Genomic DNA, 23,369 nt, shown 5'->3' on the forward strand with positions numbered 1-23,369 from the left:
CTGTGCTCCGCAACGGGAGAGGCCACAACAGTGAGAGGCCCGCGAACCACAAAAAAAAAAAAAAAAAAAAAGTGGATGGAAAAAAATTTTTATATCAGATCAGACTGACAATACCTGAACCCTGAACACCTGTTCAGTCTTAACATGACTAAAAGTAAGACAACCAGATATTACAAAACTCCTGATGTGATACAGCAGGAAACAGCACCACCTACGATTTATTCTTGCCAAAAGAACTGAATCTGAGTCTAATCAAGCTTCTATACCTAACCTCCAGTTTACAGAACAAAAGCGGGGGAGGAGATGAAAAACATGTTAAAGATCCCACAAAGATTCAGTCAACCAAATCCAGAATGTGGCAAATTCATTACATCAAGTGACCCAGTTTTGGTTGTTTTTTGGTTGTTGGGTTTTTGCTGTTGTTGTTGTTGAATGATTTGGAAAAAAGAGTTGGGGGGGAAGGTTAACTGTTATAGATTAAAACAGACCTATCAATCAAATGTAATTTCTGATCTATGTTCAGATTCTGACCTGAACAAGACAACTACAAATAAATATTCTTGATACAATCGGGGAACTCTCTACCTGGGTATCAGATGGTTGTTATCAATACATGATATTAGGAATTGTTAACTTTGTTAAGTTTAAAAATGGAACTGAGGGGGAATTCCGTCTGTCCAGTGGTTGAGACTCCATACTTTCAATGCTGAGGGCCCAGGTTCAAAACCTGGTTGGGGAACTAAGATCCCACAAGCTGCAGAACTAAGATTCCCACAAGCTGCATGGCATGGTGCAGCAAAAAAATTTAAAAAAAAAAAAGAAAAAATCAAATAAAAATGGAACTGTGGATATTTTTGTTGGTTTTTGAAACTCCTTATCTATTAGAGGTATTACTGAAGTACATGAAGACAAAGTGATTATGTGTGGTGTTTGCTTTTAAAAATCCAGTAGGATTACAGCAGAAAATAAGACAACATTGTAAAGCAATTATACTCCAATAAAGATATTTTTAGAAAAATCCAGTAGGGAAAAAAACCTGTGTTGTACAGAAGGAGTGTGGGAACAAAACAATGGCAAATTGTTAATAACTCTTGAGACTAGGTAATGGGTTCATGGAGGTTCATTTTATTAATTACTCTACTTTTGTGAATGCCTGAAACTTTCCATATTAAAAAGTTAAAAAGAAATAAAAGAAAGCAAATTAGCACTGGGAAATAAAGCATCTTAAGTTTTGAAAAATGAAAGAAAAAAAAGAAAGAAAACTCAAAATTAGCACGTATATGCTACTGATAGGTTATGACATAAACCTTCAGCCCTTAGAACTGTCGTAAGAAGACAATACTACTCACCATCCTCATGGTCGAATCTTCCCAAAACAAAATTGATTCCAATCCATGCATAAACCCCTAAGTAAGAAATATAAAAGCCCTTGCTTAATTCTCTACTGCTATAGCGTGTATATACCTCTCCCAGGGCTGCTCTTTTCCTCCTTTTCTTGGAAAAAAAGTGGTAACAGTATTTTATTCCACACTCTCAGTGTATGAATTTAAAATCTTTTATCTTGTGATGTTTTTCCCTTTTAAAATTATTTGCATTTTCTAAATTTCCTACAATGAATAGGAATTAAGGTATAAAAATAAATGTTAAAAGATAAAAATCTTGGAGTTCTAGTTCTGGGCAAGCGCACTCACCCTGTCTCCCCACTGACTACAAGTATAAACTCCGGATAGACTATATGGAGCAGCTTTCTGAGAACTCTGAAAGTAAATGATACTGGGCACACTGGGACAGAGATCAGACTTTAAAGTACCACCAAAACCACAGTGAGTTTCCCATTTTTCCCTCTCAGATACTGCCTGGCCTGGACTCAAAATCAGCCTGAAATACAAAAGTACACACCAGATGTGGACAGAAAGAACTTTAAGACCTTGCTTTGTGGTCCAAGGAGCAGAAAAGGGGACTCCAAAGGTTCAGAAAGAGTGGTGAGAAATTCCTTGCTTTTTAAAAAATTCTGTTCTCTCCTACCCCAGGCAATCCTGCAACAGCAGAGGTAGAGACTGGGTAGATGCCTAAACCTCTGAGGGATGTGAATCCTTCTTTCTGACCAGAGGAGCTACAGCCTCAAGAGCTGGGGAAAATCCCTATTGGTTTTTTTTTTTTTTTCCTCCCTCTGTCCTCTGCCACTTAGCCTTGGATACGATGCAGTCATGGGAAATGCATGGCAGAGTGGGCAAATTAAATCCCTGGCTTTCTGACCTAAGGACCATGAGAGTGAACCTCAGGGAACCAGAAAGTATTAGGGAGACTGTGGAGAGTGGGGAATAAACTGGTGTAGGAACTCCTGGGCTCACATGCATGATCTGACTCTAAACAACATATCAAAGCTTTTGAAATCTGACATACTGGCTAGTCAACCCATTTGTATGGGCTGTGCCCAGGTTCAGACTGGCCATTGGCTGGCACACACATGGGACAAATCCAAATAGCCGTGCCAAAGCTTTGAAAAATGAATCAACAGAATCACAGCCCACAGAAGGCAGGTCAGAACTCAAGGCTTGAAACTAACCAGTTTGCTAAGACAAAAAAAAAAATTAACATTCTCTTTATGATTGAAACAAGACCCTGGGTCTAACAATGTAATATTCAAAATATCCAGGATACAATATAAAATGATTTATCATACAAAGAACTAGGAAAATCTCAACCTTTCCAATCTCAAGGGAAAAGATGCCAACCCTGAGATGACACAGGTGTTGGAATTATCAAAAAAAGCAGCTATACAGCCAGGAAATAAGAGCAGTTTTCCAATGAACGGAAAGACAGAAAGTCTCAGCAAAGAAATGGAGTAAAACCAAACGGGAATTTTAGGACTGAAAAAGGCAATACTGAGATTGAAAAAGGTGAATCTTTTCCGTTATGTGAACTGTAACTAGAAGACAAAAGATTTTCTGTTTTTCAAGAAATGGAAACATAATTCATCATACAGGCCACATTTGGGCTACATGAGAACATGCATTCAACCCCACCCCCAAACTACAAACCCCAAGTGCAAACTTTTACTCCTCAAGGCCCAATACCTTCCTGCTTCCCAGAGATCACTTCTGCCTGAGACTGAGAAAAGAGGAAGTCAAACTCCAGAGGTAAATCTTTCACTAGATCAGCCAAGATAGCCAACTGCTTCCTGCAAGAAAGAACAAAAAACCTAAGAGTTAATGGTTAAACTCTCTTCTCACAAACAACCTCAACTTGACCTTCTACTTAGCCTTGTTAGACCTCACTGTTCACCTACCCAAGACACTTGACCCCTGCTTCTGTTTGGTACCCCCTTCAAGATTTCAAAGGTTTAAAATTACTCAAAAGTATAGCCTCCTCAGGGCAGGAATAAAGACGTAGACATAGAGAATGAACTTGTGGACATGGGGCAGCGGGCAGAGTAAGCTGGGGCAAAGTGAGAGTAGCATCGACATATATACACTACTGAATGTAAAATAGTTAGCTAGTGGGAAGCAGCAGCATAGCACAGGGAGATCACCTCAGTGCTTTGTGACCACTTAGAGGGGTGGGATAGGGAGGGAGGGAGGGAGATGGAAGAGGGAGGAAATATGGGGATATATGTATGCATATGGCTGATTCACTTTGTTGTATAACAGAAACTAACACAGTATTGTGAAGCAATTATACTCTAATAAAGATCTATTAAAAAAGTATAGCCTCCTTCTTAAAAGGCAATATGGTAACAGTAATACTTATCCTTTATACAATGTTACAATTCAAATAGTATTAAAAGATGAGACTATGGTTCTAAGTATGGATAAGCTGCAGGAAACTGAAACACAGTTTCATAATCTATAAAACAGATGTAATTACGTTATTCCTAACCACTACGAAAGGAGGCTGTTAAATTGCGGAACACAATCTCATCCTTAGATCTCACACAATACAGAAAAAGTGTCTCACATCACCACATAAGAAGCACTGTTTGGCCCACAAATTTTACATGATCCTTTACATTAACAATGAACTTTTAAACCTCCTTTTCCATATTTCAAGGGTTGATTTTTTTTTTCTTTATAAAAATCTTATCATTAGGAAAACCCAGATCAGGATCAAAATCCAAAGGTCATAATTTGGGGATGACGCTTGAAGCTTAGTTTCTACAGTGCTGTTTTGTCCTCTAAAGTTTTATGTTATTAGTATTATCAGATAAAGACAAGCAAAGAAACAAAGCTAGAAGTAATCATATAAATCTAGAGACAATGCTGGTTAAAAATAAGAGTAATTATCTTGGATTTTTAAAATTACTCATTACAAAAATATTCTGCTGGCTATCCTGGTTGTCAGCATGACTTGGTGAAGAATGTTATTAGCACTTGAAAGTGAAAATTACATTTAAAGTAATAATCTTCCAATATATAATGTCATTGTTATACACAAGAAATTTTTATGATAAAAATTTCATATGGGGAACTAGAGGTGCTATTTGCCCTCCTTATTGGATATGGTTCTAAACTACCCAAAGAAGAGGGCTTGATGGTTTTGGTGATGACATGGAAGAATGGGTACCAACACACATTGCTGTTTGGAATATAAATTACTGGTACAACCTTTCTAAAGGGCAATCTGGGACTATGTATCAACATTTTTAATGTGCTTAACTTTGACCCAGCAACTACATTTTAAGACATTTATTGCAATGAAATCAACAGATAAGAATACAAAGAGAAAAAATACTATAGCATTATTTATAACAATGAAAAACTGGAAATAACCTAAATGCACGTACATCAGTAGTGACTGGCTAAATAATTTATGGTATAGTCATGCAATGTAATAGTACACAGATGTTAAAAGAAATGAGGTCAATTTATATCTACATGTATTGACATGAAAAGATGTCCAATATATTTTGAGTTCCAACAGGTTACAAAACAGTACATATAATATGATCCCAATTTATGTTAATAAACAAAACACTCTTCATGTATTACACAGTATAGGACAGAACTTTCATTTTCTAAAATTCAATATTGTTTCTTTATTTAAAAAAACATTTTATGGCAAAACATTGACAATTGTTGAAGCTGGGTGGCAAGTAAATGGGGATTCATTACATCATTCTCTCTACTTCTATATACATTCGAAATTTCCCATAATAAAGTTTTTTTTTCTTAAATTATCACTTTGTAATTTTTTAAAGGTATTTCCACTACAAACTAAAAAGGCAGTGGAACAAATTCTGTTAGTCTAGGCCTTCGGCAAAAAAATAAAACCTAGTGCTAATAAATCCAAAATACAGTCCAGGGGATTCAAACCCATTTTGAATATTGCTCACAAATGCTAATAAATTAGCAAAGCATTAATTATACAAAACAGGTTCTTGCAGTGACTGTTATACTTACATCAACAACTATAGCTACCTTAGAGGTAGCAATGATTTCATAAGCCCAGGGTAGATCTAGGCATTATTAAAAGAGGTGATCAAGAAACAAGTTAAAGGCAAGTTCTTTAAAAATTCTTAAGATAAAATAAATACTAATATTCAGAGCTTCCATGATGACAGGGAACATCTTAGGCAAATGGGGTGGAGCTACATAGTTAGTTTTGTTTAAATAGAAACTTCTTTGCCAAACAGAGGAAAAGCTGTGCAGTGCCAGGAGATGAGGCAATCCTCTCCTTTGCTCCAGACACACAAAATGTGGCCATTTCATCACCCTGCTCGTTGGCTCTGCCTTTTTGACCTCCGAGTCAGCTTTTTCTCTGGCCCTCCACTCTCCTTCCTTGTTTGTGAGACCTTAGTCCATTCATAGCCCTGTGATGTGGCACCACCTATGTCATCCATACTCTTCCCATGGTTTCTAAAATTTTGAATGATGTATTACTTATGTCAAAAACAAAAATTCTAAACTGCACATGTAGTATGATTACAATTTTGTAGAAGTTACACATATACAGAGAGAAGGGAATGGGACAAAATGAAACAGTTTTGATAGTATAGTAGAATTATAACTTCTTTGTTCTGATTTTAAGATTTCCTTTAATGATGTAAGGTTCTAGCAATAACATTTTAAACTCTAGTTTTAAAAATAAGTAAAAACAAACCAAAAAAAAAAATTTAAAGACCAAGATGTATGGGAAAACAAGGAGCTAGAAGGCCTTGCAGATTGACAGATGGCTACATAAAACAATCTGCTTCTCCACAGTAAACCAGTAACTCTGTGTCTGAGCAGAAGGAAAGTAGCCAACTGGAAGAAGTGCTGACATACATACATGTCTGGCACAAGCAGAATGGAGCCCTACACACATGGCAGAGGTTTTCACTGCTGTTGGCCAAGTATATGAAATGAAACGTGGTGGAAAAGGAAACTGCTATTTATCAAGGAAAAACATTTAAGCTAATAAAAAATACCTGATGACTATGAGACTGTGAACATTCCAGAAGGATGGGTGCTCCAGTTAAGGGAGCTCATTCCTACCTCAAGACCATAATAAGTATGGAGGGGTCAGGGAGGTGTCAAAAGGGAGAAATCACAAACAAGGAGGGGTCTGACCTAAGCATAGCTGCTGCCTCTTTGTCTTCCTCCTCTTTCAGTGAAGGAAGAAGGATCAGGTGGCAAGAAGCCAGGCTAAACTGCCAAGGTCAAGTGGAAAAGACTTAACCCGCAGGGGCTGAAAACAGTGGTCTAAAGAAATGGAGACTAAGCTTTGCAAGTAGCACCAACTATCACCAGGGAGCCAGGCAAAGTTCTAGAGAAAACCCCATTCCTACCAGAGCCCTCCTACTAGCCCCCAGGTACCCAGTCCCTCAGGTGACCCTCCTACTACCCTTCTGAAATTATGCTCCCCCTCTAGGTGCCTCATGATCCAAATTTATTACATCACCACTGCTCCCAACCCTCAATCAAAACTAAGAATCATTACAGCCATCTCAAATAGATATGGATCCCAAAGAAGCAAATGACATGGAGGTGTGATCAACTGATTGTGAAATAAGGGTGTAGGAGTGGCTCTGCTCTATTTTGAGCAAGAAGTCTTTTAGTGCCACCTGTCAACTCTGTGTGCTGTACCCACATCCTGCCTTTAGACCAGGGAACCACAGAGAAAAATGTATGAAACTGCACTTTCAACTCTTGTGCCACCCACTCTCCTGCATCTCACCTCTCGGAGAGAAGCCTCATGCCTGCTGTGCATAGGATGTAAAGGGGGGTCTCCTTGTGCTTCCTCACAGGCACATGAGTAGCAGCAAAGCTCAGCAGAGGGCGAAGGTAATCGCTGGCATGTTCTGGAGTGTCTGCCATTGCAGAGATTCCTTAAGTAAGATAAAATACTTCCTTTAAAGAGCAGATCACGTAGACTCAGAAGACTGATACCCCCCATAAGGTTCTGTTTAAGGTGCTAAACTTTTATTTCATGAGTAGGGCAGCAATGAATCCCTCCCATTATCCAGAACCTCCAGAAGAAAAGGGTAGCTTTCTTTCTCCCTCTTCTCTTCTGTCCTCTCATTTCTGTAGCAGATAAAAGAGAATGACAATGAAATCTATTCCATTTAGTACCTGGCTTGATTTTTTTAACCACTGGTTGGCTGTTACGGTCTCTCATCTGTTTGATGTCCAACAAGTCATGAGGATTCCCATTATGTCTTGGCCAGAAATAAACAAAAATCCGAGAGCCACTGCTGCCACAGTCCACAACAAGTCCATAATTTAGATTTGGGTCTTCAGTGTCAGTAGCTTCAAGATCTCCTACTCGAGCCAAATACCTAAGCCAGGCAAAAAGAGAAACTAGTGTTAAGCAAATAGCACCACCACTCAATTCATCTGCTCGTGAGTGTTCATTAAGTGCCTACATGTGCCAGGCACATGGGACTACACATCCTAACAAAGGAATGAAACAATATTGACCATATTTACTGATGTATGTGAGGCAACAGCTGGGTTATACTGAAATCAGGTAACCAAATGACTCCCCTAAGTCTGGGGGTAGTTCTGAAACTGGCCAGGGTAGCAAACCTTTTACTAAGCATTAAAGGGCTTCTAGGCCTGAGTAAATACTGAGCCACTAAATTTGACGGTGGTTTGCTATGCACACTAGATAACTAAAGCAATTCTAATAATTTCTTTTCTATTTATCTATCCTCTCTGTCTATAAACATGAAGAATATGGCAGAATGATATCTGGCTGACAGCAGGAAGACGGAACAAGTAAAGATGTTACCACCAAAACCCCAAGGTTTGAGTCTCAGCTTTAGCACTTTCTATGTTTTGTGACCTTCAGGAAATTACTTCTCTCAAGCTGTTCCCTCATCTGTGAAATAAGGGTAGTTAGGGGTCTCTACTCTCAGAGAGGCAACGTATGTTGAGCGGTTAGCACGGTGCTGTGCTGCACCTCTGCTCTTATTGTTACATGGTAACTATTGGGAGAACAAATAGCAGAAGACTCTCTGGGGAAAAGGGCTGAAATATCCAGAAAGAAAAGAAGGCGAAAAGCTGGTAAAACCCTTCTCCTGAGGGATGAGGCTTTAATCAATATTAAAGTTTCCTCAGAGTGTTAGGGTCTGAAAAGTACAAACGTCATTGATGACTCCTCTTCAACGGCTTCACCTGAAGAGGAGCCCGGTGAGAATGAGAATGGCTTTTAGCTTATTACTCAAAATAGGAGAGCTCTTTCTTGATGCTAACATATAATGCATGGTAGGCAGACTAAAATTTTGCCTTCTAGATTCTTTTAAATTTGAATAAATATTACCATAGGTTGAGCTAATAACTGAATGAATATTCTGAAAGTAATGTGAATTTTTTCAAGTAATACACCTAAACTCCCTTCTGCCCTATTGTCTTTAGAGCTAACCCCCAGATCCCCAAGACCCTTACATAGAACCCTTTAGAACTAGCTTTTGTGAAGCCTGAAACTAATATAATGGGGGAGGAAGGTTCTTTTACACAAAATATTCAACATTACAAATACAAAAGGGGCCCATGCAAGTGAGGGGCCTTGAATTGCAGGTAACATTCCCTTCACAGTAAATCCAGAAAAGTAAGCCATGTGTCATACCTCTCAGAACAATCTAGCCTGTGTTTACTGGTGATTTCACATTGCTACACAGACTACAAAGTTCCTTACTTTGGACAAAAAAGCAAACTTGATGAAAAGAAGACCATGTAGAAACAGTTCTGAAATCAAAAAAGTAGAGCTGAGTACCTTTCCTATTCTATAACACAAAACGCATTTTTTTAAAAAGAGGAGAACATATATTTAAGCTTCAATGCAATGCTGTAAATTATAGCATAGGATAGGGTCAGGTAGGACTTTTTTCTGGATCTGATATAAGAGTGAGCTGTGGGAAGTGGAGCAGATGGTAAAAGTCTGTTACACACTAGAAAGTTTACAGTCCTAAAGATTCCATTCCACCACAGACCTTCCCATTCTAATCAAATGATTGGGCTGAAATGGGCTCACAATCCACCAATCAACTCATTAACAGCTCACTTCTATCACAGGAAAGCCAGGTAGACATCTGTGTGCCACAGATAGAAAAGAAATAGGCAAGAAAATCCATGTCCAGCCCAAAGTGACTTTTCATTTCTCATCAGCAATCTTTCTACTTCACAGATCTTTATCTGCTTTCCTTCTCTGAAAACCACCCCTTCTACTTCTCTTTGACAAGATTCTGGATCCTGTCCCCTCCTGCTTAATGAATAACTTTTTCCAGTACATTGGTTCTCAAAATTTGGGGGCTCAGGACCCCTTTATAGTCTTAAAAAAATTATTGGACCCCAAAGAGCTTTTGTGGTACATCTATCTATATTTACCATGTTAGAAAATAAAACAGAACATTTAAAAATATTTATTTATTTAGACACAATAGCAAACTCATTACGTATTAACATATTTTATGAAAAACAACTATTTTCCAAAACAAAAAAGTTAGAAGAGTGGTATTGTTTTAGAATTCTGCAAATCTCTTTAGTGTCTGGATTAATAGAAGATAACTAGATTCTCATATTTGCTTCTGTATTCAATCTGTTACGATAAGTTGTTCTAATTGAAGTATATGAAAAAATCTTCACCCAGATATGTTGTTGGAAAAGGGAAGAGTACTTTTTAGATCATTGGTACTACACTGAAACTTGACAAGTGGAGTTTCTTAAAGGTTGGTTGCAATGTGGAATCTAAACTCTAAGAACTCTTCATACTGTTACATTAAAATGCACCGGTCTATCTTTCACTTTAAATTGCTTTTACCCACGCGTAACGTTGTCACATCATATGCTGGAAAATACTGGTTCGCTGAGCTATGCAAATCTTCTTAATGGTGACACATTTCATTCTACCAAAAAACCACACACATTCATTAATATCACTACCAATTTTATCAAAAAAGTCTTTTAAGTATTGGGAAGCTATCAAACTCACAGTGGCAGATACAAATTTCCCAAACTTCTAATTTTCACTTAAGAGCTCAAATTTTATCACTGGCAATAAATACTGACAGTTATTTTCCTTAAAGTGACCGGTTTTTACTTCATTCATTTTCAAGAAAATGTCTATGAAATACCCACATCTGAAATGTACAGTTTTTCTGACAGTTATTCTTTCAAGTGAAAAATAGTATTCCATGACTGTGTTCAGCTCACTACTCAAACAACTGCCTAAGTGCTTTTCCTTGAGACAACCTGAGTATGCAACAGAAGTGCTTAATTTCTATTTCCCATTTTGTTGGGTTGTTTTTTTGTTTTTTTGTTTTTTTGCGATACGCGGGGCCTCTCACCGCTGCGGCCCCTCCCGCTGCGGAGCACAGGTTCCGGATGCGCAGGCTCAGCGGCCATGGCTCACGGGCCCAGCCGCTCCGCGGCACGTGGGATCCTCCCGGACCGGGGCACGAGTCCGCGCCCCCAGCACCAGCAGGCAGACTCCCAACCACTGCGCCACCAGGGAAGCCCCCTATTTCCCAATTTGTCACACATAATATTAAAAAGATATTCTTAAGTGGAATTAGACTTTTCTTCCCACTGCAATTGTGTGACAATGAAGACTACCATAACTACTAGAATAATTTGGTGCTCTATATTGATTTGTGCTAAGGCACCAGCAGTTCTACCCACCATTGCTTTTGCATCATCAGTGTAAATGTCAACTCAGTGAAAAAGGCAAATAATATCACCATAGCCAAAAGGTAGAAGCAACTCAGATGTCCATGACAGATGAATGGATAAACAAAATGTGGTATATACATACAATGGAATATCATTCAGCCTTAGAAAAAGAAGGAAATCCTGCCATATGCTACAGCATGGGTGAACCTTGAGGACATTATGCTAAGTGAAATAAGCCAGTCACAAAAGACAAACACTAGATAATTCCACTTATATGAAGTATGTAAAGTAAGCAAATTCATAGAAACAGAGAATGGAATAGTGGTTACCAGGGGCTGGGGATAGGGAAAAATTAGGGGTTGCTGTCTAATGGGTATAGAATTTCAGATTTGCAAGATGAAAAAGTTCTGGAGATTGGCTGCATAGCCATGTGAATATACTTAACAGTACTGAACTATACACTTAAAAATGGTTAAGATGGGTAAATTGCGTTATGCTTTTTTAAACACAATTTTTTTTAAAGGGCAAACAACATCTTAGTATTATCAACAAAATAGTTTTGGCCTCACAGACTCCCTGAAAGGGTCTCATAGACTCCCAAGCCTCAGTAACCACTTTGAGAACCACTACTCTAACGCGACCTTTTTTCTAACATCTGTTTGCTTCTCTACCTATTCCTCCCCCTTTCCCTTCTTTGATACGGCTACCCAGTTATCAAGAAGCCTCCCCTCAACAAGCTGATTCTTGTAATGACCTAAAAGAGGCCTCCTCCTTCTGTTCTAACATGTGGAGTGTCATTATTCTCTTTAAGCAGTTTGCTTACATTTCAGTATGAGCCCTAAGACTTCTTTCATATTCGTTTGCTCCACCTCTCCATTTAGACTCTCAGCTTCTCAAGAGTAATTACCTTATCTGCATACCTCAATATAGTCACAATGTTCCTCACATTTCTCTGATACATATCAATCAATACTGATTGGCTTGGGCCTAGAGCTCACAATATGAAGCTGCTAGTTTGTTAATAATTCATCTATGTCTTTGTATAGCTATATTCAAAATCAGTTGGTCTCCTTAGAAAATTTCAATGGCTTTCCAAAGCATCCTGTCATCCTCTTTGGTTCCTGTCAAGATAAGCAACTTTACAGCTCTCATTTGGGTACAACTCAACTTTGCTTTCTCTTCTCTTAGAAGTCACCATGTGTGCACTGGCAGAAAAAAGTCAGCTGACACTAGAATACAAGGGAGAAAGATAGGACCAGATGACATTTATGTTACATTTCCCACTTGAATCCTTGATCAGTTGCTTCAGGCCGCAGAAAGTTCTGGAATTCTGACCTCCTATGACCTAATCAGTCTTCTTACACTTTTCAACCACCTGAAGGTCTTCCTCTGTCTAGGCTCCCAACGCAGATGGATCACTGGTCCTTTCTTGGATATCTTCATTTCTGATTTGCAGTCCCAGTCTTACCCATCATGGTTAATTACTTGCATTGCGGGATCCTTCTGCTTTGCTGATACTGCACTAAGTCAACCCCTAAAGAAGACCTAAAGCCCAAGAGAAAAGTTCCAAAAGCTTTGGATCCCTCACATCCACCATCCCAGGAAAGATCTGATTCACCATCGCACGCACTTACCCCCGCCTCACACACATATATCCTCTCTATTTGAGAAACATGATTTCCCTCTGGTCACTGCTGAGTCAATGAAAAGAAAGATACCCACATATACATCACCCAAGGTAGAATTGGAAGACATTGCTTTTCATTGCCATTATCCTCAAGACATTAACAGCATTAGAGCAATAACTAACCAAACCATTACCTAGCTTATAAAATCAACACTAATTATACCACTTCTAGAGTTCAAAAAGAATTCAGTAATATGCCAAAAGTCCATTAAAGTGGTCCCCCATCAGCATGGAGCTACCACCTATTTGATAAATGTCATCAAATCCCAACTCTGTTCAAGGCTCAAAACCAAATATAATGACATTATAGCCAAAGTAGCTGTGCATGACTGATGATAGCAATACATACCCAGAAAAGCATCTTGTAAGGTTACTACTTATCTCCTAACAAGATTAATCAGAGCAGTCAGGAACATTTATAATTTAAAGCTCTGCTTATAAACATTATAAACACCATTAAGGACAAGTAAATGAATAAATGCAAATAAATGCCTTCAATTTCACCAGCAAAATCTCTGAATTTTTCCACTGTACATAAGAACCCTTAACTTCATCTGTATATCTGTTTATCATTTTTATTCTAACCATAAGTAATGGCTCTTTTTCACTTGCTTTAAACAGAATTAAAACTCCTAAGGAAGGTCAGTATTGAGCTGATTGCTGACACAGTAGCTCTCATTCACAGTTATTCCCAGATGGCAAAGGAATATGAAGGCACCACCTTTCAACAGCTACATTCTTCAGGACAATAAGTCAACCAGACAAAAATTTCCCCACTAATAAAGACAGTAGTGGGGTTACCAAAAAATGAACAATATTAAACATTAAGGTGAAAATGAAATGTACTGAATATACAGAACATTTAAGAACGGTTCACTGTTTGTCTTGCACAATATGTATGAATATATGCTAAAAGTACCCCTTATGCTAAAAATTATTAATAAATTTTCACAATTTACCCAGTATCCAGGACTAGCACTTTCCAGCAGAACTTTCTGATATGATGGAAATATTCCCTTTCTGCACTGTCTGATAGGATAGCTACTAGCCACATGTGGCCAGTGAACACTCGAAATGTGACTAGTACAAATAAGGAACTGAATTTTTATTTTATTTAATTTAAATTAATTTATATTTAAATAGCCTCTGTGGGTAGTGGCTACCCTATTGGATACCACAGTGTAGAGTGTTCGTTGAGTAAGTGAATAGATGAATGAATAAATGGGTGTAAAATATGAATTAAGTATGATGAAGTTGTTGGAGCACATCTATATACCACATGCTAGATAAATAGTTGATTAAAACACATCTAACAAAAATTATTCTTAAAAGCAGCTTTGCTGTGCGTGTTGTGGGGAGGCAAGAGATATATGGGAAACCTCTCTGTACTTCTGCTCAGTTTAGCTGTGAACCTAAAGCTGCTCTAAAAAATAAAGTTTGTTTTAGAAATATAAATTAAAAAAAAAATTCTGGATTCTATCCTTACTGACACCCATCAATCTGTAAATTTACCTTTTCCTAAATTCTAGTTCTGATGCAAACCTTCTGCTTTCTCCTTCCGGAAGCAATGTGGGTATATGTTTATAAAACAACAGCTCTTCAGTTTTGAAACTACTGAGGGAAAACCCCCATGCAGGCTTCTAAAATCCTGGGCCATATCACCTCAGAAGTGATATGCTATATATACACTAATATGTATAAAATAGATAACTAATAAGAACCTGCTGTATAAAAATAAATAAAATAAAATTTAAAAATTAAAAAAAAAGAAGTGATATGCTAGGTTCCACCAATGGCTGAAAAAATTCAAATTAAAACATTTTTTTCAATATAAAATATTGATATAATTTCATCATGTGAATTAAGAACAATTTAAGTTGGAAAAAATATAACTATATTCAATGTATGTAATATAAAAATCACAACCACAAGCACTTGTCCTTTTTTTTTTGTGGTATGCGGGCCTCTCACTGTTGCGGCCTCTCCCGCTGTGGAGCACAGGCTCTGGATGCGCAGCCTCAGCAGCCATGGCTCACGGGCCCAGCCGCTCCGCAGCATGTGGGATCTTCCAGGACCAGGGCACGAACCCGTGTCCCCTGCATCGGCAGGTGGACTCTCAACCACTGCGCCACCAGGGAAGCCCTGTCCTAATTTTTTATAAGCTGTTGAACTTGAGTGTTAGGTGTTTTCATCAATTCCTAATTATTTGTTTAATCATTTTATCATCAGCTAGTGCTTACCAGTGCCTAAGTAGTAACAGCTGCCACAAAAAAGAAATTCTGGAAGGAAAAAATTTAAACGGAGATAATGCTTCCCCTTATCTTCATTGCATATTTACAGGGCACAAAACAGAATTAAAGAACAGAAAAATCAAGATTATTCCAAATAATAATAATAAGACTAATATCTGTGATGTACCAGGCAGTCCTAGATTTTTTTCTTTTTAATCCAAATGACAAGACAAGGCAGGCATTTTACCTCCACTTTATACTTAAAGAAATGAGATCCCAGAATACAGCACCTGTCTGAGATAATCCAACTAGAGAATGACGGGCTGATTAGCTCTAAAATCAATCCTCTTTCCCCTATACCACAATGTTTCGTTCCCAGATAAACATAACTGAACTGTAGAGCAATGGTTCCCAACTTAGGCTGCATATTAGAATCACCTTGAGAAAAAGTCCAGTTATTTGCATTTTTAAAGGTCCCCAAGTGATTCGGATACATAAAGTTGAAAACCACTGACTTAAGGTCATCGTTAACACAAATAATTAGACTGTATAATAAAATAGTTTTAATAAAATGTGTAGAACTGTTCAGCAGTATAGAAACCGTCTGTAGAAATTCTGAGTTATTGAGTCTACTTTTTATTTTTATTTTTTTGGCTGTGTTGGGTCTTCTCTGCTGAGAGCAGGCTTTCTCTAGTTGCAGTGAGCAAGACCTACTCTTCATTGAGGTGCACAGGCTTATCACTGTGGTGGCTTGTCTTGTTGCGGAGCACTGGCTCTAGATGCGCGGGCTTCAGTAGTTGTGGCATGCGGGCTCAGTAGTTGTGGCTTGTGGGCTCTAGAGCACAGGCTCAGTAGTTGTGGTGCATGGGCTTAGTTGCTCCACAGCATGTGGGATCTTCCCGGACCCGGGCTCTAACCCAGGTCTCCTGCATTGGCAGGCGGATTCTTAACCACTGTGCCACCAGGGAAGCCCCTGAATCTACTTTTAATAAACTTCCTCTCTCCTGCCTCACTGTCAAGATGTCAGTACGTTATTAATTACTGTCATCAGTGTGCCCGTATCTAATGACCATCACACCCTTGCCACTACCACCATTCTAACTTGCTATTATTTGCTGTGTCCTGAGACGAGAGAACCAAGCTAATTACAACAGTATGCACATGTACACAGTACTATACTTAAAATGGACAGGGACTTCCCTGATGGTGCAGTGGTTAAGAATCTGCCTGCCAATGCGGGGGACACGGGTTCGAGCCCTGGTCCAGGAGGATCCCACATGCCGTGGAGCAACCAAGCCCATGCGCCACAACTACTGAGCCTGCACTCTAGAGCCCGCGAGCCACAACTACTGAGCCCGTGTGCCACAACTACTGAAGCCTGCGCGCCCTAGAGCCCGTGCTCTACAACAAGAGAAGCCACTGCAATGAGAAGCCCGCGCACGGCAACAAAGAGTAGCCCCCACTCCCCGCAACTAGAGAAAGTCTGCGTGCAGCAACAAAGACCCAATGCAGCCAAAAATAAATAAATAAATAAATTAATTAATTAAATAAAATGGATAACCAACAAGGACCTATTATATAGCACAAGAAACTCTGCTCAATATTATATAACAACCTAAATGGGGCAAGGATTTGAAAAAGAATAGATATATGTATATGTATAACTGAATCACTTTTCTGTACACCTGAAACTAACACAACATTGTTAACAAACTACACTCCAATATAAAATAAAAAGTTAAAAAACAAAAACAAACAAACAAGAAAACAGTATGTAAAACAAAAGTAAACAGCCTCTATGTGAGACCCTTTCTTATCAGTATAGTACATAAGCTCTTAGTACATGAACTCAGTGATATCAAATTTGGTTACTCATAAGCCTCTTCTTATTAATTTCTGATTCTTAACTTTATTCCTTATTCTTGACTATGTACAGTTCCTGATTCCTTATTCCTGATTCTACATAGTTAAACTATTATCTCATCAGGAAACAATTATTCCTTCACATCTGCCTCTCTAACTAGATTATTAACTCCATGAGTTCAGGGGCCACGTTTCATTCATCTTTGTACCCTAGTGCCTAGCACAGAGTCACACACACAGCAAGCTCTCAACAGATGTTTGCTTCCTAAATGACTCATGTAGGCAGCCATAAGTGAAGTTTAAGGACACGTGGCAACTTATGGCCATATGCACATAATGTTTCATTAAAGAACAAGGAGCTCTAGGCTATATGGCTGTTGGCTGCTCAGCCAGAGCATTACAGGGTATGAGGATTTTGTTAAGATCATTGCACAGGCACAGTCTGTGTGTTCCTCAGCTCTGTGGCTAACTTGTTTCAATTAATTCAGCATAAGTATTTATTGAATCTGGACACCTGAGTTTAGTGGTAGATAAGAACTATCAGATCAGTCTACCTCCCACGTATCCCTCAGATGCATTTACTTCTCTTCATCATCATTGCTGCCACCCAAGTCTAGGCCACCATCATCTCTCTACTGGAGGATTCCAATTCATTCTCCACCATGCCATCAAAGTGACCTTGCTGTAAAAAGCATTTCTGGGGCTTCCCTGGTGGCGCAGTGGTTGAGAGTCCGCCTGCTGATGCAGGGGACACAGGTTCGTGCCCCAGTCCCGGAAGATCCCACATGCCATGGAGCGGCTAAGCCTGTGAGCCATGGCTGCTGAGCCTGTGCATCCGGAGCCTGTGCTCCGCAACGGGAGAGCCCTTAACAGTGAGAGGCCCAGGTACCGCAAAAAAAAAAAAAAAAGCATTTCTGATTATATCACTCTTCAAAGCCTTTCAAAGTCTTCCCTTTGCCCTTAAGATAAAGTCTAAACCCCCTAAAATGGCTTAATAGGCCCAGCCTGATCTACCTCTCCAGCTATATAGATCACCACTCACTGCCCAGTAGTCTTTACTCTAGCTGTATTATCCTACATAGAATTCCATAATTACACCATGCTATGTTCCAGTGAGAAACTGTGCTCAGGTATGTCAAGAAAATCTCAATAAGCATTTAAAAAACTCAAATTATGGGCTCAGTTTTCCAAAGCTACAGGCTTCTTAAGACCAACTGTTGACAACTCTAGTCATCTATCTAAACAAGTGTTTCCTCTTTGAAAAGGAAGAAAGAAAAATACAAAGGAATAGTGTTGCTAGAGGAGAAAAGTTTGAAAATATAAGCTTCTTGAGAAAAAGTACCAAGTCTCCATGCCCTAGTTCCTATCACCTAGCACATATGGCTGCTCAATAAATGTTTATTGAATGAATGAATGAATGAATGACCAAAGTGAATAGGAAATGAGAAATTCTGGGGACAGAACAACCCAGAAATATTAAGGGGAGGAGGTATGTGTCCCAATTCTGACCAAAAATGATTCAAGGAAAGGGTTGCTAGAGGTTTCCAGGAAGGGTCTTCACTCTTATAAGAAAGCATGGAAGACCTGTTTCTCTCCTGCAGGACATGAGTGAGGATGCAGGTAGCCCTGGCTGCTATTATGCAACCATTTAGTAAGATGATAAAATGGGCAACTGAGACAGAGACTCCCATCCTGACAGCCAATGTTGAACTTTTGGTCCCTCTACCCCTGGACTTCTTTTTATGTAAGCCAATAAACTTTGTTATTATTTAAGTTGGTCTGACTGTTACTTGCAGCTCAAAGCCTCCTAACTGATACTTTCTGGGAAGCAATAAAGATAAAATCATGTTGAATATGATGAATACATGTCATCATTTCATTCTGTAGCCTAATCAGAAACTAACCTTTAAAAAATAGCAACTTCTATGCAACTGGTAAGGCATTAAAACTATATCAAATAATTCAAATATATTTTCTATGAAAAAAGGTATTCAGTTCTCACTGAACTAACAGGAGATTAGACTCTACAGAAGAAAATACTAATGAACTGGAAGGCACAGCAATATATTAATAAAATATCCAGAAAAAACAGAGAGAAAAAAAAACTGAAAAAAAAAAAAATGAAATGAATAGAGCATCAGTGGGCTGTGAGAAAATGTCAAACGACTCAGTATGTCACTGGAGACACCAAAGGAAAAGTGGGAGACGATAGAAAAATATTTGAAGAAATAATGGTTAAAATTTTTCCAAATTTGATTAAAAATTACAATCCATAGATCCAAGAATCAACAAATCACAAACATAAGAATCATGAAGAGAGAATTCCCTGGCGGTCCAGGGGTTAAGTCTTCACCTTCCAATGCAGGGGGTGCGGGTTCAATTACTGGTGTGGGAGCTAAGATTCCACATGCCTCAGGGCCAAAAAAACAAAACATAAAACAGAAACGATATTGTAACAAATTCAATAAAGACTTTAAAAATGGCCCACATCAAAAAAATCTTTAGGGCTTCCCTGGTGGCGCCATGGTTAAGAATCTACCTGCCAATGTAGGGGACACGGGTTTGAGCCCTGGTCCAGGAAGACCCCACATGCCATGGGGCAACTAAGCCTGTGCGTCACAACTACTGAGCCTGCACTCTGGAGCCTGCGAGCCACAACTACTGAAGCCCACATGCCTATAGCCCATGCTCCACAACAAGATAAGCCACATGAGAAGCCTGTGCACCCCGATGAAGAGTAGCCCCCGCTCACCACAACCAGAGAAAAGCCTGTGCGCAGCAATGAAGACCCAACACAGCCAAAAATAAAATAAAATAAATAAATTTTAAAAAATAAAAATAAAATTTTTTTAAAAAAATCTTTAAAAAAAGAAAAAAAGAATCATGAAGAAAACGACACCAAGGCACATCATAATCAAATTGTTTAAAACCAGTAATAAAGAGAAAACCTTAAAAGCAGTCAGAGGAAGACACATTATGTACAGAGAGAACACAGATAAAAATGACAGCAAACTTCTCCTAAGATAAGCCAGAAGACAGTGAAGCATCATCAATAAAGTAATGAAAGAAAAAACGATCAACCTAGAGTTCCATACTCAGTGAACATTTCTTTTAAAGGGAAAACAAAATAAAGACTTTTCCAGTCATATAAAAGTTTAAAGAATTCACCAACCACAGACACACACTACTAGAAATGTTAAAGGAAGACCTTTAGGCAAAAGGAAAATGATACCAGATGGAAATATGAAATCTACACAAAGGAATGAAGGGGCCCAGAAATGGTAAATATACAAGCCTTTTTAAATTTTTAACAACCTCTTTAAAAAATAATTGAATGCTTAAAGCAAAATAATAACACATGGTGGAGCTTATAACATATGTAGAAATAAAAGGTATGACAACAATAGCAACAAGGCCAAGGGGAAAAAGAGGAATGAAAGTACACCGTTGTTAGGTTCTTACTGTGTGTGAAGAGGTATAATATTACTTGAAGTAATAAGTTAAAGATGTATACTCTAAACCCTAAAGCAACCACTGAAAAAATAAAAAGAGCTATATCTAATAAGCCAAGAAAGGGGCTATAATGGAATCGTAAAAAATGTACTCAATTCAAAAGAAGAGAAAAAAGAGGGAAGAGAAAAAAAGAGGAAAGACAAACAAAGAACAGATGTGACAAGCAGAAAACAAATAGCAAGACAGATTAAAACCTAAACAATTGATAAATGTAAATAGCCTGCGCAAAAAAAAAAAAAAAAAAGAAAAAAAGTCTCACATTGTTATCTTGGGCTTCCCTGGTGGTGCAGTGGTTTAGAGTCCGCCTGCTGATGCAGGGGACACGGGTTCGTGCCCCAGTCCGGGAAGATCCCACATACCGCGGAGTGGTTGGGCCCCTGAGCCATGGCCGCTGAGCCTGCGCGTCCGGAGCCTGTGCTCCGCAGTGGGGAGAGGCCACAACAGTGAGAGCCCTGCGTACCGCAGAAAAAAAAAAAAAAAAGCCTGAACGGCCCAAATAAAAGGCAAACATTGTCAGACTGGGTAGAAAGAAAGACTCAACTAAACTCTGCCTACAAGAAGCTCACTTTAAACATAAAGACACAAATAGGCTGAAACTAAAAGAATGGAAAAACATCTACCATGCTAACACTAACACAAGAAAGCTGAAGTTGCTATTGATATATTAATACCAGACTAGTAGATTTCAGAGCAAAGAATATAATCAAAGATAAACAGAGTCATTTAATAATGATAAAAGGGTCAATTCATCAAGAGTACATAACAATCCTAAACATTTATGCATCAGTAAGTCAGTCCACCAAGACAAAAAAACAAAGATGTCTTTCATGGTTAAAATGCAGCAACAGCATTCCTGAATCAAAATTGAACATTGCCAAAATCGGGCTTAAGATCTTCTTTATGTAATACGTAGCATGCAGTTTTACTAATAAAAGTGTGTTATTCCCCCAAAGAGTCAAAGGTGGTAGTGTGTTAAACAGCCTATCAAAATATTTATGACTTCAACACCAAAGCCAATCGAAGCGATGTAAAGCTGACTCACCTTTCGTACTGCCTGTCTCGTGGTAATGAAGCACCCCAATGTCGAAAGTCCATGATTAACATAAGTAAAAGGAGACAGGATATGAAGAAGAGTCCTAGGAATGCCACCCGCTGCCGGGGAAATGGGCTCACTGTGGGCACAGTGAAGTACCAGGAGGCTGGGCAGAGGTAGGAAAAACTGATCCTGAAATGAGACAAACATTAGTAAGAAAAGTCTCTTAGTCTCTCCAGTGCTAAAAAATGGATTTTAAGATGAATTAAAGCGCTTCCTGATAAAGGCAAAAAATTTATGCCCCCAGAAGTCTAAATGTTCATTTAGTCTCGAATTTTAGAAAAGGACATATATAGTTCATGGAGCTGCTACTATATAAATAAAAAAAGCCTTCTCTGCTATTTTTTCAGAGTCTGCACTTTGGGATGCAGTTCAAAGAACCAACTTCATGTTAATGAAAAGATCACCAGTCTCCCTGTGCAATCTCATAACGCTGAAGAATCAGAGCACTTGTAACATTCCCATCAAGAATGCTGTCAAAAAAACTGGATAGTCAGAAAATTTATTCAACTGATTTTAAAAAATATTTTAATAGGTAACATGCACACAATAAAAAAAAATCAAACAGTTTAAAGGATATATAGTGGAAAGTGAGTCTTGTGCCTTAACCCCATCATTTCCCTCTCAGAGGCAACCACTGTTACCCAGGGATACTCTATGTATACACAAGCATAAATACATACCATATAGGTAATATATCTGTGTGTGTGTCTGTGTGTGTATCTCCATTCCTTTGGTTTTACACCATACCTACTGTTCTGCATCTTTCTCCACTTACTCTATTTGACAACTGTCTCATTTGGTACATGTTGCTCCACAGATCCACATTAAACTTTCCTGAAAGCTTCAGAGTGTTATAATGTATGGATAAGCATATTCAACTGTGAAGTTCACTTTCCACAGTAATTCAGAAGGACCTCGGTCTGTTTTCAAAGTTCATTAAAAAAATTTTGTTTTGGTTTGGTTTGGTTTTTTTTTAACCTCCTCAAGGGGCACCTAGCCTCACTCAAGTGGAAATTTGAAAGAACATTACAACCTAGCACTTACCAGAGCTGAGGGAGCACTCACTCTATCACCCCGGGGGCTCTGGGCAGTAAGGTATTGTTGAATCTGCCTTCAAAAGAATGCAGCTTTGATCTTTGCATCCATCTGCCCAGGCTGCGAAGCCCAGATGCAGCCCTAGGGCAAACCTCACTCGTAACAATCTCCCAGCCACCCCCCACTGAGCTCCCAGCTGAGGACAAAGTCTGCAACCTTACCTAGCCATGGGTTCCCTTCAGTGGTCTCAAGGCCTGTCACCTCCTTTTCCTTTTGCCTTGAGAAGGTGGTCTCCTCGTCCCAGTCATCTCCGAAGTCTGCAGCCTGGAAAGAGCTGGTTGGGGTTCCGGCTCACCTCCAGCAGTACCCACGAGACTAAACCCCATACCCCACCACGAGAAGCTCATGACGTCCACCCACTCCCCGGGCTCCCACTCCAGATCCGTATGCTCTTGTTCCTGGGGCTCAGTGGACCCTACCCGGGCTCCCTGGGAGCGGGGTATTCTAGAGGGCCAGCGACGTCCTCGAGGAACCCGCGGTCCGCAGGTGGCGGGGATGGGGGTTCCCTCTTCCCCTCGCCGCCCCTCCCGGCCCCGCAGCCCTCCCGCGCTCGCACTCACGGGTCGAGCGGCTCGCCGGCTCCCTCAGCTCCGCTCTGCTAGGTCCGGAGGTGCTCTCGGCGGCCTCTACCCGAGCCGGAAGGAAGCCTGGGCCGCCGGCGGCGCCACGTCCCCAAGGAAACCGCAGGGAGCCAATGACTGACAGGGGACCCGAGGAGAGGGGCCCGCCTCCCACCCAGCAGGGGCCGCGGGCGAACCAGCTCCGTCGGCCGCACGTCGGTCAGCCAGGGTGGC

The 23,369-nt window shown here is 39.5% G+C and overlaps 1 protein-coding gene across 2 annotated transcripts in view; it reads right to left on the reverse strand.

Moving 5' to 3' along the window:
- ENTPD7 (ectonucleoside triphosphate diphosphohydrolase 7) overlaps positions 1-23,369 on the reverse strand; it is a 39,362-nt gene extending 15,993 nt beyond the window's left edge. Inside the window, exons 1-7 of one of the 2 annotated variants that reach the window (XM_059054719.2) lie at positions 23,136-23,369; positions 22,737-22,839; positions 21,427-21,609; positions 7,551-7,756; positions 7,156-7,306; positions 3,078-3,181; positions 1,350-1,406 (exon numbers count right to left, since the gene is read on the reverse strand). In XM_059054719.2, coding sequence (XP_058910702.2) covers positions 1,350-1,406; positions 3,078-3,181; positions 7,156-7,306; positions 7,551-7,756; positions 21,427-21,609; positions 22,737-22,744 — 709 coding nt within the window. In that variant the 5' untranslated portion in view covers positions 22,745-22,839; positions 23,136-23,369. The remainder of the gene's footprint in view (positions 1-1,349; positions 1,407-3,077; positions 3,182-7,155; positions 7,307-7,550; positions 7,757-21,426; positions 21,610-22,736; positions 22,840-23,135) is intronic. The other variant, XM_067024881.1, reaches the window with a different exon arrangement.

This window comes from Kogia breviceps, chromosome 2 (genome assembly GCF_026419965.1).
Source record: "Kogia breviceps isolate mKogBre1 chromosome 2, mKogBre1 haplotype 1, whole genome shotgun sequence".
Taxonomy (NCBI): domain Eukaryota; kingdom Metazoa; phylum Chordata; class Mammalia; order Artiodactyla; family Physeteridae; genus Kogia; species Kogia breviceps.